Source organism: Chiloscyllium plagiosum, unplaced genomic scaffold (assembly GCF_037043375.1).
Source record: "Chiloscyllium plagiosum isolate Xiang-an unplaced genomic scaffold, Cpla_swu_hap1 HiC_scaffold_43, whole genome shotgun sequence".
Taxonomy (NCBI): domain Eukaryota; kingdom Metazoa; phylum Chordata; class Chondrichthyes; order Orectolobiformes; family Hemiscylliidae; genus Chiloscyllium; species Chiloscyllium plagiosum.
Window position 1 is genome coordinate 14,561,407 of NW_028270181.1, and position 16,105 is coordinate 14,577,511.

At 41.5% G+C, this 16,105-nt stretch overlaps 1 protein-coding gene across 3 annotated transcripts in view; it reads left to right on the forward strand.

Annotated features, from left to right (window-relative positions):
- The window catches only part of LOC122541868 (ferroptosis suppressor protein 1-like), a 48,823-nt gene that overhangs the window by 17,781 nt on the left and 14,937 nt on the right, over window positions 1–16,105 (forward strand). For 2 of the 3 annotated variants that reach the window (XM_087982405.1, XM_087982403.1), the window contains exons 2-5: window positions 4,880–5,059; window positions 8,308–8,423; window positions 8,530–8,649; window positions 10,971–11,063. In XM_087982405.1, coding sequence (XP_087838531.1) covers window positions 4,885–5,059; window positions 8,308–8,423; window positions 8,530–8,649; window positions 10,971–11,063 — 504 coding nt within the window. In that variant the 5' untranslated portion in view covers window positions 4,880–4,884. Of the gene's footprint in view, window positions 1–1,554; window positions 1,613–4,879; window positions 5,060–8,307; window positions 8,424–8,529; window positions 8,650–10,970; window positions 11,064–16,105 lie in introns of those variants that run through there. The other variant, XM_087982404.1, reaches the window with a different exon arrangement.

A 16,105-nucleotide genomic window follows, 5' to 3' on the forward strand; every position in this document is an offset into this window, starting at 1 on the left:
AGTGTTCCTTTGGGTAGTGGAAGCCATACTGACTAGGTATCAGCAACATAAGACAAGGCTGGTAGGTTCTAATGTCATGTCCCCTACTGTTGGTCCTGGGGTAAGAACGTAGATCCCCCACTACACCAACCTAATGCCAGGTTACTGTTTACAAATCAGGATTCAATTTCTCATGTAATGTTCTCTCTAAAATATCGAAGATAGTTGCATCCAGAGTCATATTTGTTTGTTTCATTGTTTTATTGACATAGAGTCATAGAATCATAGAGATGTACAGCCTGGAAACAAACCCTTCGGTCCAACTCGTTCATGCTGACCAGATATCTTAACCTAATCTAGTCCCATTTGACAACATTTAGCCCATATCCCTCTCAACACTTCCTCTGCATATATCCACACCCAGATACCTTTTAAGTGTTGCAATTGTACCAGCCTCCACCATTTCCTCTGGCAGCTCGTTCTATAATGCACCATCCTCCGCATGAAAAAGTTTCCCTTTTAAGTCTTTCCCCTCTCATCTTTAACCTATGCCCTCTAGTTTTTGACTTCCCTACCATGGGGAAAAGACTTGGCTCCTAATGGGGCAATCCATGCCCCTCATGATTTTATAAACTTCTATAAGGTCACCTCTCAGCCTCGGTTGCTCCAGGGAAAACAGCCCCAGTCTATTCAGCCTCTCCCAATACCTCAAACCGTCCAACCCCGGCAACTCCTTGTAATCTTCACACACTGCTTTTGTTCCTTAGGGGAATAATGGGCAAGTAAATACACACATTTTATCTCTGTGTGTGTGCATTATTTAGACTGAGGCACAATTCGACTCATTTGGCAAAACAGGAAGTAGCATGTTGCTATTTTAAGGTATAACAGCCCTGTATTTTGTGTATATCAAGGAAATGTCACATCCTCAGACTGAACCTTGACGTCTATTCCCTCACTGGAAAGACTGGAATTATACTGCAAGCCTAACTCTATACCTGTGCTGCAACCATATACATAGATAGTTTACTCTTTGTGGACCTCTTTTATTTAGTCAGCAATTCAAAAGCAAGTTGACAGTGTCTGATGTTGCACATTGAATCTATGTACCCAAGCGCACCTCTGAGCCTAATGATAGTCAGCACAAACAGTGTAGACCTAGGGAAAAGGCATATGCTGAACATTGAGGCAATAAATACAAAGCACATTGGTGTTTTAGATTAGTTACAGTGTGGAAACAGGCCCTCCGGCCCAACAAGTCCACACCGACCCGCCACCCACCCAGACCATTCACCTACATTTACTGACCTCAATCACCTTATCCAGCTTTCAGTTAAATGCATTATTGGACATTCATCTCATGGCTTGCTGAACACACAAGAATTCTGCTATCTGGGAACTTGTGGGCAGTTTTGAAACGCTCAAGTTTTGCTCCTTATTTATTAAAGTTTGCATCTGTCCTGGGAATTAATTATATACCACTTTCACACTGCCACCATGTCTCTCTCTCTCTCTCTTTGGATAATATATTTGGAAAGCAAATGATCACTGTTAATTAGTTCTGTTTTCCACTTTAGACATATGCAGAGATACATTCCCACCAACCATACAAGCAAAGGCAAATCTTAAATTGGTAAGTTTGAACAATGTTTTGCAACTTGATAAATATATTAATAACTGAAGTCAGACAATTGAAAAGAAAAATAAGACTTCTGTTATCAATTGGTTTTGTGAGATAAATGCTCGGAACGCTGTGAAGCATTCAAACTTCGCACCTTACTTGATTGCCACATGCAAATGTTACTAAGAAGAGAGCTCCAGGTGTCATGCCTTGACGACCCCTCACTGTAACTCCCCTATGCTTCTGAATACTGAATGGTGATTGTCTCAGTCAAGGTCTTCCTTGAAAGAATGGCAGGAGGCTTTGAACACCAGGGTAGCCTTGTTGGTCCAAAAGAAATGTAGAAGATAGGTGCAGGAATAGGTCAAAGGACATCTCAAGCTTCACCATTCAAAATGATCAAGATTGATTTCGAGTTCAATACCCAAATCCTGCTCTACCCCCATATCCCTTGATCCCTTTCACCACAAGAGCTACATTTACCTCCTCCTTGAAAACATATAATGTACTGGCTTCAACCACTTTCTATGGCAGTGAATCCCATAGGCTCACTACTCTCTTGGTGAAGAAATTTCTTCTCATCTCAGTCCTAAAAGGTTTACCCCTTATCAGCTGGACTCCCCCACCAGCAGGAACATATCTCCTATATCTAACCTGTCTTGTCCTATTAGAATTTTCAGGTTTCTATAAGACTCCCCCCCACACCCTCCCCCATTCTTTTAAACTCCAATGAATATAATCCTAGCCAACTTAATCTCTCCTCATATATCAGTCCTGCCATCCTTTGCTGTACTCTCTCAGATAAGGAGAACAAAACTGCACACAATATTCCATGCAATGTAGCCTCATGAATGTCCTGCATAATTGGAGCAAGGCATCCCTGCTCCTGTATTCAAATCCTGTCACTATGAACACCAACATACAGTTTGCCTTCTTTACTGCCTGCCATACATACGCTCTTGCTTTCAGTATAGTCTTTGCCTCCTTAGGTGTAGTCCTGCTGCATCACCGTCTGGATCTTTTTGATAGTCTTATTCTTGGAGATCCTGTTGGGAATCCATCATTGAAACGTAGAAAGTACAAGCATAAGTAGTTAACTTGGCTCTTCAAGCCTGCTTCCCCATTCAACATGATCACCGCTAATCAGCCAACTCACTATCTTTTCTCCCATACCCTTTGGTCGCTTTAGCCCTAAGAAATATATCTAATTCCTTCTTGAAAACATTCGATGTTTTGGCCTCAAACCACTTTCTATGACAGAGAATTCCACAGGTTCACCAGCCTCTGCATGAGGAAATATTTTCACATCTCAGTCCTAAATGGCTTACCCAGTGGCCTTAGACTGTGAGACAAAAACAGGAATTGCTGGAAAAGCTCAGCAAGTCTGATGAGAGAAGTCAGAGTTAATGTTTTGGGTTGAATGACCCTTCCTCAGAATGATTCTGAGGGTCACTTGACCTGAAATGTTAACTTTGATTTCTCTCCACAGATGCTGCCAGACCTGCTAAGCTTTTCCAGCAATCTCTGTTTTTGTTTTTGATCTACAGCATCCACAGTTCTTTTTCAGTTTTTCTCAGACTGTGAGCCTTGGTTCCAGAATACGCAATATGAATACATCATGAATACACAATGATTTTGCAGTCAGTGACAAAGGGAAGTGCTCACTGTTCATTATGCTGGCAGCTGCATCGCATCATTCCTGTGGAATTTTGAAGGGCAATTTGCAGTCATTGTGTTCCTGATCTAGTATGGTGCCCTCTGCAATGGCAAGGCAGGAAACAGTGAGGCTCTTCAACCAATCTCATTGAGGAATCCTCATTGAAACATGCAGAGGCCAAATTAGGAGTTGTAAAATACAAGGTAGAAATTAAATGTAAATTATGTATAGAAAGTGAAATAAACATTATAAAATCTCAAACACTTCTGAAGGACTTGAGATTCAACATTTACAAAATTAAACCTCCATGGCCAGAAAGCTTCTTTGGCAGAAATTAGACAGTCAGCAGATCATAAAAGTAAAAAGTCACTTACTTCACCAGACCTAACTTTTCCCAGTGGAGTTTAGAGAGTATGTACTCCTCCATCACACTTTTACTTGTATTTCAATGTTAAGTTTCATGGCAACATAATGTTGCCAAGTTTACTGGGTACCACAGTTGTTTCACAGTGCCAGAAACCTGGATTGGATTCCAGTGACTGTCTGTATGGAGGTTGCATGTTTCCACTGGCTGCTTCAGTTTCCTCCCACAGTCCAAAGACATGCATATGTGGACTGGCTATGCTAAATTGCCCCACAGTGTTCAGAGATGTACAGGCTGGAGTGTTAGTCATGGTAAATATGGGGTTACAGGAATAGGGTGTAGGACTGGACATGGGTCAGATGCTCTTCGGAGGGTCAGTACAGACACGATGGGCCAAATGGCCTCTTTCGCACTGTGGGGATTCTATGATTCTAACATACAGTAAATGACATACTTCAGAAGCTGCAGTTTTATTTACTCCATAGTTGCAATGAATGCTGTTAATGTGATTATTATTATTAAAGAAAACACTGATCCATTGATTCCCAACCTGATATAATGCTGTAGACTGGGTTATGGGTTGATGTCTCATCCTGACCATACTGGGCTGTATTAAAGAAAATATGACATTTAGTATTCAAATTTGAGTTGAGTGACAACTGCTCCTCCATTAAAAAAAAATTTGGCCTTCCCAAACAGGCTATAAAATAAGTATTTTTCCAACCTGTATTTTTGTCATTATTTGATAAACATTGTAGATGCCCATAAAAGCCACAACATTTTTGCTTTGTACCAGCTGTTGCTTAGTGAACAGTTCTATCACATCTGAATGGTTTTATTTCTCATACTCTCACTCACATGGAGGCAGACAGTCCAATGTAGTACTGAGGGAGTATAAAAGCATTGGAGGTATTATCCTTTGGATGAGATGGCAAATCAATGCTTAATCTGCCTCTCAGGTCATTGTTAGAGATCTCATGGTGCAATTTCAAATTAGAACAAATGCATATCACAGTGTCCTGGCCAATATTTACCCTCCAGTATCGCTAATTAGAAGATAATCTGACTGTTGACACATTGATATTTGTTGAATCTTGTTGTACCCAAATTGGCTGCATTCCCCACTTTACAACAGTGATTAGACTTTAAATGCATTTAATTCACTGCAAAATGCTTTGGGAATATAAGAAGTGATTTTTGAATGTAAGCCCTTTTCTCGATACTTCCAATTTAAAACGTTTCCTCCTTCTTTCAACAGGCACCATGGGAGCAAGATTATCTCTCGATGAAACTGACCGTGTTGTCATTGTTGGTGGTGGTTTCGGAGGGATTGCTGCAGCAAAGCAATTATCATACTATAGGATCCCTTACACATTGATTGACATAAAGCATGCTTTCCATCATAACATGGGAGCTCTTAGAGCATCAGTACAGAAAGGTAAATCAGTAAAAAGGAACAATTCCTAAATATGAATTAGGCATATGAACTTGGAGCAGGAATAGGCCATTCAGCTCCTCAACTCTGTACCACCTTGATATTTATTATAAATAAGACTTCGTATGGGTTTCAGCAAACCATGATCAATATCAGGACAAAATGAACACAAAACTACATTACAAGTAAGAGAACTGCAAGCACTTGAGCTCATTATTGCTCCTTAATTATAAACTGAATTTCTTTTAGGCAATGTAACAATTATTTCAAGCCATACCAACAGCTTTAGTGTTTCATCGACTGCATGTTTCAGCAATTTGCTGATGTGATTCTGTTGTTTGCTCTGTTTAATGAAAGAAATGGGGAAATAGCTAAATTTCTGAGGAATATTTTTAAGAGCTGCATACCATATGTCATACTATTGAGTACTGTAGGATAGAAAATTACTCTATGGAAAACCACATGATCTGTGAAATGCTGAATTATAATCTGACATAGGTACTGGGAAATGCATTCAAGAGTATTTCAGGACTCCACTGTTGTTCTACAGAGCATTGTCACCATAAGGAGAAATCAGAATGATTTTAGAAGCAGTGGATTATGCAGCATAATTTGATAGTTTTAAGAGTTCTTTAATAAATCAGCACTGTCCTTACAATTGTATAGATAGACGTAGTCTGGTTGCTGTTTTAAAGTTGTTTGATTAAATTCTGCCTACAAGACTCTGAAGGAAGATTAAGGTCCCTGGAATTAATGGCCTGGTTTTGCGACGTGCTTTGGCAATAGGAGGCAGGAGACAAGAGTGTCTGACTGGCAGAAAACAGTAATGTACAAATCTCAGCAGTGGCTTGTTCTAGACTCCTTGTTAATTGTACTATTTGTAAACAATCAGAAGGCCAGTGCTTAATAGTACTGTAAAAGCTATGTGACCAGGTGATTGATATAGTGATATTTTGGCAGCATTCAGATGGATGTGTGCAGACTAAGAAATAATGTATTATAAATGTACCACCTTGCATGGAACACACAGATACACATGACAGCTGTGGGAAAGGAAACAAAGTTTGCATGTGTTTATCATCAACTAATTGAAAATAATTTGTTGATGTGTTGGTTAACAACCAGACTAGGTTCAGATACATCTCCAAGGAATCTTAATTGTAAACTTAAATAATTTTTGAGCCTGCATAATTTATTAAGTGAATCATCAACAGGACATTGGTAACTTGGGCACTCAAGTAAAAGCATTGCCGGAGAAACTCAACATGTCAGGCAGCATTGGTGGAGAGCGCGGTGTAGTTAACATTTTGATTCCAGTATGAGTCTTCTTTGAGAAACTAGATCCAAAGAGAATTTAAACTTTCTTTCTCCCTAGATTAGATTAGATTTGATTTAGATTTATTGTCATATGTAGTGAAATAGAGTGAAAAGCATTTTTACATGCGATTGCAAAGAGTTTCTCGATCATTTGAGTTTCTTAAGTTCCTTCTTTTTTTTAATGGTGTTTTGGTCATAATTCAGCAAAAATAGATTGGAAAAGCATCTATGAATTAAAAGATTAAGCACGCAGAACATTCTGGTTTTTATCAACAAATAACAATCAAAATGCTTAAAATATTGGGATGGACTGTTTCATTATAATGAAATTCTGAGTATAACTCTGAAATTATTGTGACTTCAATAATGTTAGCATTCAAAACCAAATTTTGGAAGGCTGTACATCCTACACTCCCAATAAGCAACCAATTCTGTGTTGATCAAATATTTTAAGACAAGGATGAAGATTCTAAATACAAATTGTAAAGTCTTCATCTCCAGAGTTAGTCTCCTGCAGAACCTCAGTATTGGCCATACCAAAGTTCATGGACTTCGAGGGTAGGACCCAATGAGCATGCCTTTAGAAGTTTGGGGTACCCAGAAAAATCATGGAAGCATTGATAGCAGTCAGCAGTTCTAGAATGAGGACTCTGCAGGCTTGCCTTCCTCACAGAAAGGGAATATGGATACTGTTTTGAAACTCCACCAAATGTTATCTACTCCCTGACCTTCAATAAGAATTCCAAGCTCAAAACCTGGTCCCCATTTCTGCTGGGATCAAGTTAGTTTTCCTTGTGTAACTACTGCAACTGTACAATAGGTTGCAACCTGAGGACTGGATATTAGCTCACCACTCCAAGTGCTATCTATGCTGGAAATGATGGTGTGCGGCAGTCCTTGTATTCTAACTGTGGCTTCATGGCTCTACCTACCAATTTTTCATTGGAATTAAAAATAGGGCTATACTGAAACAGTGGGAAGTTTTGAACAGTCAGGTAATGAGATCCTTATGAAAACACTCAGCATTGCATTTATCATCAATAGACGCTTATGCACCTTCCACTTGAAGAGTACCTGCCGTATCCTAGGGATATCCTGGCAAGACAGAGTGTCCAACGTAGCGGTCCTATTCCAGCATGTACACTCTGCTCAGGCAGCAGAGACAAAGTTGACTGGGCCACATCCATCGCATGGAGGATGGCCGCATCCCAAAGGACATCCTCTATGGAGAACTTGCTTCCGGGAAGAGACCCACTGGGTGTCCCCAGCTGTGCTACAAGGATGCCTGCATGAGGGACATGAAGTCACTTGATATTGTTACGGAGTCCTGGGAAAGGCTTGCAGCTGACCGCAAGAGATGGAGAAGCATCCTAAACCAACACTTCGAATAAGGGGAAAAGAAGCCGATGAGTGCTGTAGCAGACACGCGGCAGATCAATTACAACATACAGATGTGACCTCTGTGACCAGGACTGTCACTCCAGCAATGGTCTCTTCAGTCACAAGCAACGTTGCTTCAGGGAAGCAGAAAGCTAGAACAACAAGGATGGTCAGCCATGACCGAAGGGGCCTCACTCACTCACTCAGATGCTTATGAATGATGTGAATTTTATTTTCAGATTATACTCTAGATTTTGGTTGATATTGCCATAAAGTCAGATTGAAATGTTACAAATACTGCCATTACAAGATATTTAACTTCGGATTTTTCACTCTGCATAGGCTCACCCCAATTATTTAATCTCTTGTGATGAAGTGATGTGATGTTTTTAACTACTTCAAGATGTTATATAAATGCAAGTTGTGTTAAATTATGTGTGATTTCTTTTAAGCAGTGACTTTGACAGGTTGAAAGACTTGCTTTCAATACAAGGTCTTGAATAAATAAGTTTGCCTAGGTGCTATCATCATGTGTATGTGTGTTTTTAAATTAGGATTTGCAGCAAAAACGTTCATACCATATCATCCAACATTCAAAAGCAACTTCAAACAAGGAAGAGTCAATGATATTGATTTTGAACAACAGAATGTCATTTTGGAGAGTGGGGAGGTGAGTGAATTACAGAAACCTTTAATAAGGGAATGTTTTGGCTTTTAACCGAAATATCAAATGCTGCTATTCCAATTAACACACTGTCTTTTGTTATGTTTTAAAGGTCATTCATTACACTTACCTTATCCTGGCAACTGGTAGCACAGGCCCATTTCCTGGAAAATTAATTGAGCCAGTTAGTAGGGAAACTGCCATCCAGATGTATGAAGATTTAGTGAAAGAGGTAATGCTGAATTAGATTACAGGGAAACCTTATTTCGAACAGCCATATAATCTTACCTGCTCACGCAACTGGCTATACTTATTGCTATCTGTATTTCTGTCACTTGTTCCTATTGTTTCACAAGACAGTATAGAGCATGATCAGTCCATTTTGCCCTTCTGGAAATGTTATGTAATAAACCTCAGTACTTTAGATGGAAACTTCTGCAGAAATGCTCCATGATCATTAAGAGAAGTCCTCGCATTTTCACCTGACCTCAGAGCTCTGGAATTCAGGTTTCATTAGCTAATGGTCCAAACAACTTGGGCAATTTTCAACTGGCTGTTTCGCCACCAACAGTTGTCTCTCTCTAATGAGAGAGCAGCCTTATGGTCCAGTAGGACTATGGTGACTTTACCTTTAATTGGAAAATACTTCATTCAACACATTGGTGTCCAAATGGTGCAATTCATAGGCAGGCCATTGAATGAGTGAACAGATTGCCAGTTTGTTTCCATGAGATGGTGCTTCAACCTACAAGGTCCCATTCTGGTTCCAGGATCCGAGAGTGCAATCCTGAGATATGAATGGGTTGAGAAAACAGTGCTGCATTGTCAAAGCTGCTGGCCTTCAGATTAGACATTAAATCAAGACCCATTTACCTGTTCAGGTGGTTATCCAAAATCCCATGACACTATTTTTGAAGAAGTTACCCTAGTACCCTGACCAATATTTCTCCCTTAATCCAATATCACCAAAAAAAACAGTTTATCCAGTCATTGTCACTTTGCTGTTTGTGGGAATTTGCTAAGTACAAAGTTTTAATTCATACAGAGTTTGAGGGCATTGCTGGGTGGGCCAGCATTCATCCTCAATTACCCTTAAAAAGGTGATGGTGAGCTGCTGCCTTAAATATTCCAGTCTATTTGCTATAGATACAACCACAATGCCATTAGGGAGGGAATTCCAGGATTTGACCCAGCAACACTGAAGTAACAGCGATATATTTCCAAGTCAGGATGATGTATAGATTGGAGGGAGGTTTTTAGTGCTCCCATGTATCTGCTGCTCTTGTCCTTCTAGATAGAAGTCACCATGCTGCCAAATTTTGTTTACAACAGTGACTTCATTTCAAAAGCATTTCAGTGGCTGTAGGATAGCCAGCATTCAAGAAAAATGCTACGTAAATGCAATTTTTTTAATATGCCCACCATCCATTTGTACTATGTATTGAACCAGCCAACCAGTGAAAGACTCAGCAGCTGAACAACACTTGAAAAACAGATGAAGGAATGTAAAATTGTTAATTTTGTGGGGCCAGTATGAATTCTTTATTTTTGTCAATGTCTTAATTTTTTTCTAATAAAACAAAACCCAGCCCATTGACAACCCATGCCATGTCCAGGTAAGGAGACAGTGTTCGGTCTGCATTACTTTGGTAGGGTTAATAAAAAGGCGAAAGTGAAAATGGTTTGGTTTGGGATGGCACAGTGGCTTGATGGTTAGCACTGCTGCCTCACAGCACCACGGACCCAGGTTCTATTCACTCCTCAGGTGACTGTCTGTGTGCAGTTTATACATTCTTTCTGTGTCTGCATGGGTTTCCTCCCACAGTCCAAAGATGTACAGGTTAGGTGAATTGGCCAAGCTAGATTACCCATAGTGTGTGGGTTAGGTGGATTAGCCATGGGAAATGGAGGGATAGGGTGAAATGTTTTTCGGAGGATTGGTATGGACTGAATGGCCTGCTTCCAAAAGAATTCTATGATTCAAAATGTTTTGTGCCAGTTTTGGCAGGTCGCATAGATACTTGCAAAAGATGCAAAGATTGCTCTCAATATTTCTCCAGATAGTTTGTACTTGATGGTATAAACTGTAAAATTCATTCAGCTGATAACACACCCACCTCTGAGTTAGACAGTTGTGGTTCAAACTCCACTCCAGATCTTCAGATAATCCACTGCAGTATGGAGGAGGTGCTGCACTGTTGGTGCTGCTATTTATCAGATAACCTGGATAAGAAACCCAAGACAATATGTTCCCAATGTTGGGGTGCAAAATATCCTGTGGCAGAATACAAGCGAGAGCAGTGGCAATGAGTTCACTCCAGTGTTCTGGCCGATGTTGATATGTCAACCAACATCACTTTGAAAATTAATGGTTTGGTTTATTACCACATTACTATTAGTGAGAGCTACCTGTGCACTCGACATGTGTTTCCAATATTTCAACACTGGCCAAACTCCCAACAAGTTTCATTGGCTGTTAATCAATATCGAGGGGTCCTGAAATCATGCGAGGTGCCAAACAGATGAAGTTCATTCTTTTTCTATTCTGTACAGATTCAGAAAGCTGAAAATATTGTGGTGGTTGGAGGTGGACTTGCTGGTGTCGAGTTGACTGCAGAAATCAGAACGGACTACCCTGATAAAGAGGTAAAATGATGATACTGTATTAAGTTTTAGACAGACCTTCTGTTTAATAATCCATTATCTAATATCAGTCATTATTGTTCCCTCATGAAACTGTGGTGTAACATTTATATTCCTTAGCTTAGGGGATAATTTAAGCATTTAATTAATGATTTTTTTAAAAAAAGGTCTCATTTCCACTTCTACCTTGTTTGTTTCAGTGCAAAATAAGTGATAAAGTGATAAACCTTTATTGTAGATTGAAACCCCGATCCAGGCTTCAACAGCAACATGCTTTTTGTGAGATGAGTCATGTTCACTTTTCATTCTGTGCATGTCAAGGAACTGAATCTTAACTGTTCACTCCCATGTAATATCAATGGGAAAAGTACAATATTGGGCGGAACGATAGCTCAGTGATTAACACTGCTGCCTTACAGTGCTAGGAACCCGGGTTCGATCCCAGCCTCGGGCAACTGTCTGTGTGCAGTTTGCACATTCTCCTTGTATCTGTTTGATTTTCCTCCAGGTGTTCTGGTTTCTTGCCACAGTCCAAAGATGTGCAGGTTAGGCGGATTAGCCGTGGGAAATGTAGGGACACAGGGATGGGGTGGGTCTGGGTGGGATGCTCTTTGAAGGGTTGGTGTTGACTCAATCAACTGCATCCATACCCTAGGGATTCCATAACTCTATCAAACAAATTAGTGAAACAACACAGATTATTAACTGGAAGTAAAATTTATTTGGTTAGGAGTTGTGATACAGTGTCCCTGCCTCTGAGCCAGAAGCTCTGGGTTTGAGTCCCACTCCAGGATTTGATGCTCTGGGAAGGTATCAATCATAGATCGTAGAATCCCTACAGTGTGGAAACAGACCCTTCATCCAACAAGCCCAAACCAACCCGCCAAAGAGCATCCCACCCAAATCCACTCCCCTACATTTACCCCGAACTAACACATCCCTGAACACTATGGACAATTTTGCATGGCCAATTCACCTAGCCTGCACATCTTTGGACTGTGGGAAGAAACCAGAGCACCCAGCGAAAACCCACGCAGACACAGGGAGAATGTGCAAACTCCACACAGACAGTCGCTTGTGGCAGGAATCGAATCCCGGTCCCTGGTACTGTGAGGCAACAGTGCTACCAACTGAGCCACTGTGCTGCCCTTCCAACATACACCAATAGCAGGCAGTAAGGAACAGGAGGAAACACCCAGTCAGCCAACTGCAGAAGGCAACATCAAACCTGCAGCACTTTAACTAAAAGCAAACTACTATGGATGCTAGAAGGCAGAAAATGCTGGACAAACTCAGCAAGTCTGACAGCATCTGTGGAAACAGAGATAGAGTTAATGGTTTGAGGCTAATATGTTACTTCAAAACTGTTCTGAAGTAGAATCATATCAGAAATATTAATTGTTTCTGTCTCCACGGATGCTCCCAGACCTACTGAGCTTCTCCAGAACAGTGTTTTTATCACTGCAGTACCTTTGCAGATATAACACAGATCAGCATAAAGTCCATGGTCACCTCCATTAGCACGCCTTTTCAGAGCATGATGAGAGGGAGAGTGGCTATGGATATGCACCAAAACCAAAATGTTTATTTGGGCTTCATCAGTAAGCCAATAGTAAGGTGTCCAGGTGTCCACTTGAAGTGATATGAGAGAACAGGGTGGTAGTGGGGAATGGGCAAAAGAAGATAGCAGCTGGCACCAAAGGAAAGTCAAAAGCAAACAGTTTCAGGAGATTCTTCCAGATGAAAGGGGGCAATGCTAAGTTTCAGCTAAAGCAAAATAATCCGGATGCCAGAGATCAGAAATAAAAACAGAAAGTCTGGTGAAGCCCAGGAGTTCCAAGGAAGAGTCACTGGTGACAAAATATTAACTATTTCTCTCTGAATTTAAAATCCCAACAGTGCAGAAAGAGGCCATTGACTGATTGAGTCTGTGCCGACCTTCCAAAGAGCAGCCCACCCAAACCCGGCCCCGTACTCCATTGCTATAACCCCACATTCCCATTGGCTAACCCACCTAGCTTGCCCATCTTTGGACTATGGAGCAACTAGAGGAAACCCACTTTTTCCAGCTCTTCATGTTTTTATGTCAAGGCTAAGCTTTCTTTGTGGGGCTCAAACAAGGTGGCAGAGTGGTTAGCACTGTAGCCTCACAGCACCAGGGACCTGGGTTCAATTCTACCCTCAGGTGGCTGTGTGTGGAGTTTGCACATTCTCCCCATGTCTGCATGCATTAGCCATTGGAAATGCAGGGTTACAGAGATAGGTGGGGGGTGGGTTTGGGTAGGAGTCAGTGTGGACTCAATGAACTGAATGGCCTACTTCCACACTGTAGGGGTTCTATGATTTGATGAAACATTCCTATGTGGACAATGAAACTAAAAGAAAACCTAACTTAAACAGCTTTCTTTGGTTGGATCTTCTTCACAGTCTGTGAATTTAGCTTGAAAGACCACATGGCTTTCCCCACAGATCAGAGTAAAAATGGCACTTGGGGTCCAGATCATATCCTCAGACTCAGGATGGAGTCTTCTCAGGTCCTGAATCACATGGACAATGCTGAGAAATCTGGGAGGCCATTCTCAAAAATAAAACATCATATCTTCAACCAACTCCCTAATGTTGAGAAGAGATTCTTGCTGTTGAGTGGTGATAGACCTAATAACGTAAACTAATGCTCATTATCACTCTTAATTCTTACTTGATTTCACCTCATAAACATGCACTCTCCCATTCTCCCACTTGCCAGATAGAAACTAAATGCCAGGAATTCTCAACATGGAAGTCAGCGCGAGTACCTGGCGACTCCAGCCCATTGTTTGCTCCTCCAGACCTCCATCTTGGATTCGAGACACCAAAGACTCAGGGCACACTCCATGGGCAACTGTTGCATGTCCAAAGATCTGGCAGATACCTCTCTCCATTATGATAGCACAACTCCAATCTACCAGCAGTACGGCTCTGTACTTTGATGTTGCATTTTGGGCATCTCTTGTTGGAATGCTTCACAATTCCACTGCATGCAGGAACAGATACCCAGCTCACAAACTGGACAAGACTGCATTTCAGAGGTGCTCACTCACTCTCTTAGTGATTAATTGCTTCCTATCCATCTGAATGGTCACAAGCATACCTGCCTTGCCTTATCTTGTCTGGCAGTTTAGCACATACATAAAACCAGGCAGCTGGTCATGATTTGTCAGCAGTTAAGGGACTAGACGTTTTGTTGAATGGTACTGTCCTACATCAATTTCACATCTGCTTCCACCATGTGCCAGCCACATTCAAAGAAAACATGCGCTTATTTATCAACAGAGTGGCCATGTCTCAGAGTCTAAGGGGAGCAGTCTTCAGTCAGTCCTTGGTCACACCTTTCAGTCAGGGGTCCTGGCATAGTCAGTCAAGGGCAGCCTCTGACACCAATCCACATGGTTGGGCACAGGCTGATGGCCAGTCAGGATGGTCAAGATCAGGAGATCAGTAACTCTGCATTCCAAGGAGTGGGCCATGGTCAGTCCTGCGGGTCCAGTCTGGGGAGTCACAGGAGGTCAAATGGGGAGCTGTGTAAATACCAGCCAGGGCTCTGGTCTGTCATTATTTGCTGCTGTTGGCTCAGTCGCTGAAGAAGGTGGGCCAGACTTGGTCCTGAGAATCCATCCAGTAAACATCAGTGGGCTCCATCAGGGGCTACTGGTATCGAAGGGAGGCTGGGGGACTCACTTGTGTCGATTGGATTTAGAATATTGAGTGCAGAGAGACTAATAATACTGAAGGGAGACACAAAAAGGACAGATGACAGACTATGGGAGGGAAAAGGATCACACAGAATAGGGTTTATTGACTATAAGCTATATCCTGGCTTCCTGGGGCTTGAGGAGTAAACAGGACAGAAGATTGAAATAGATGGATTTTGTTTGGAATTGGGAAATTCAAAGCCTGTGGGGTTGGCAGCAGGGCTACCTCCAAGGGGATGGTTTCATTTGGGCATTCATCAAGACGGAGAGGCTGAGTCTGAGATTCACTATTTGAGAAGTGACTGCTGGTTCCTACCATTGTGCTGTAAATAACAAGTGTGCAATGAACATCACACCCAGAGTGATCAGGGTAAGTGCCTCTCTTGAGGGAGAATGCTTCGATTTTGAATTATGTGAGGCCCGAAAATGAAAGAGGGTGGGATCCAGGTAAGACAGCTGGCTGATTTTAGCTGCCTGCCCATCAACCTTCATTACCAACGGGATGAAAATTAGGGTCCTCATGCTAAACTACATTCTTCCTTCTACATACCCGTGACAGTGAGTTATCAGGACTGGAGTTCTGAATGTGATGATATGTATCTTTGTTGAATAACCATCTTCCACATTCCTAATGCTTCTTTATAGAACCCTCCCAATGGATTCAGACTGCATTGAAACCATCAATGTCACATCAAAATAATGTTTCTAAATTCACGCCTTGTTCCCTCATTGCCTTGAGCAGTGAAAATAGCTTGGTGTTATTTTCACCAGCATCCACTTTGATAAAATGATTTTCTGAAGCTGATGTGTCTATAAATTTCCAGTTGTGTTTCACCTTAATGTCAGAGTATGCACCAAGGGACCTTGAGCACAATGCTGTTGCTTCTTCCCCTTGGTGTCAACTGATGGCATCATGAATGAGTTTTATGGAGCGTAGGCCATCAGCTCTGTAAACCTGACAAGATCAGCAGCACTGCACACTGAAGCTGCCAACTCTGAAACTATTTTTGCCTCTTTGCAGCCTCAGCACAGATGTAATCAGCATGAATGTTCTTTGACTTCCTTGTGCCATATGTTTTCCATTATGACATCAAGTAGATCATCACAAATGGCTGCAGTGTGTGAGCTGATTCCAGGCTGTTCTTTACGAAGATTCCTGCTGCTTTGAGGGGTGACCAGTTCTGTTTTTCAAGTGGTTTACCATCCTTACACGTTTGCTTGTAATCTCTTAAAAGCATGGAAACATGTGGTGAGGATCTACTGGTTACATTAATGTGGAAAGACTCCATCTCTCCCGTTTGCTGCTGCAGAAGC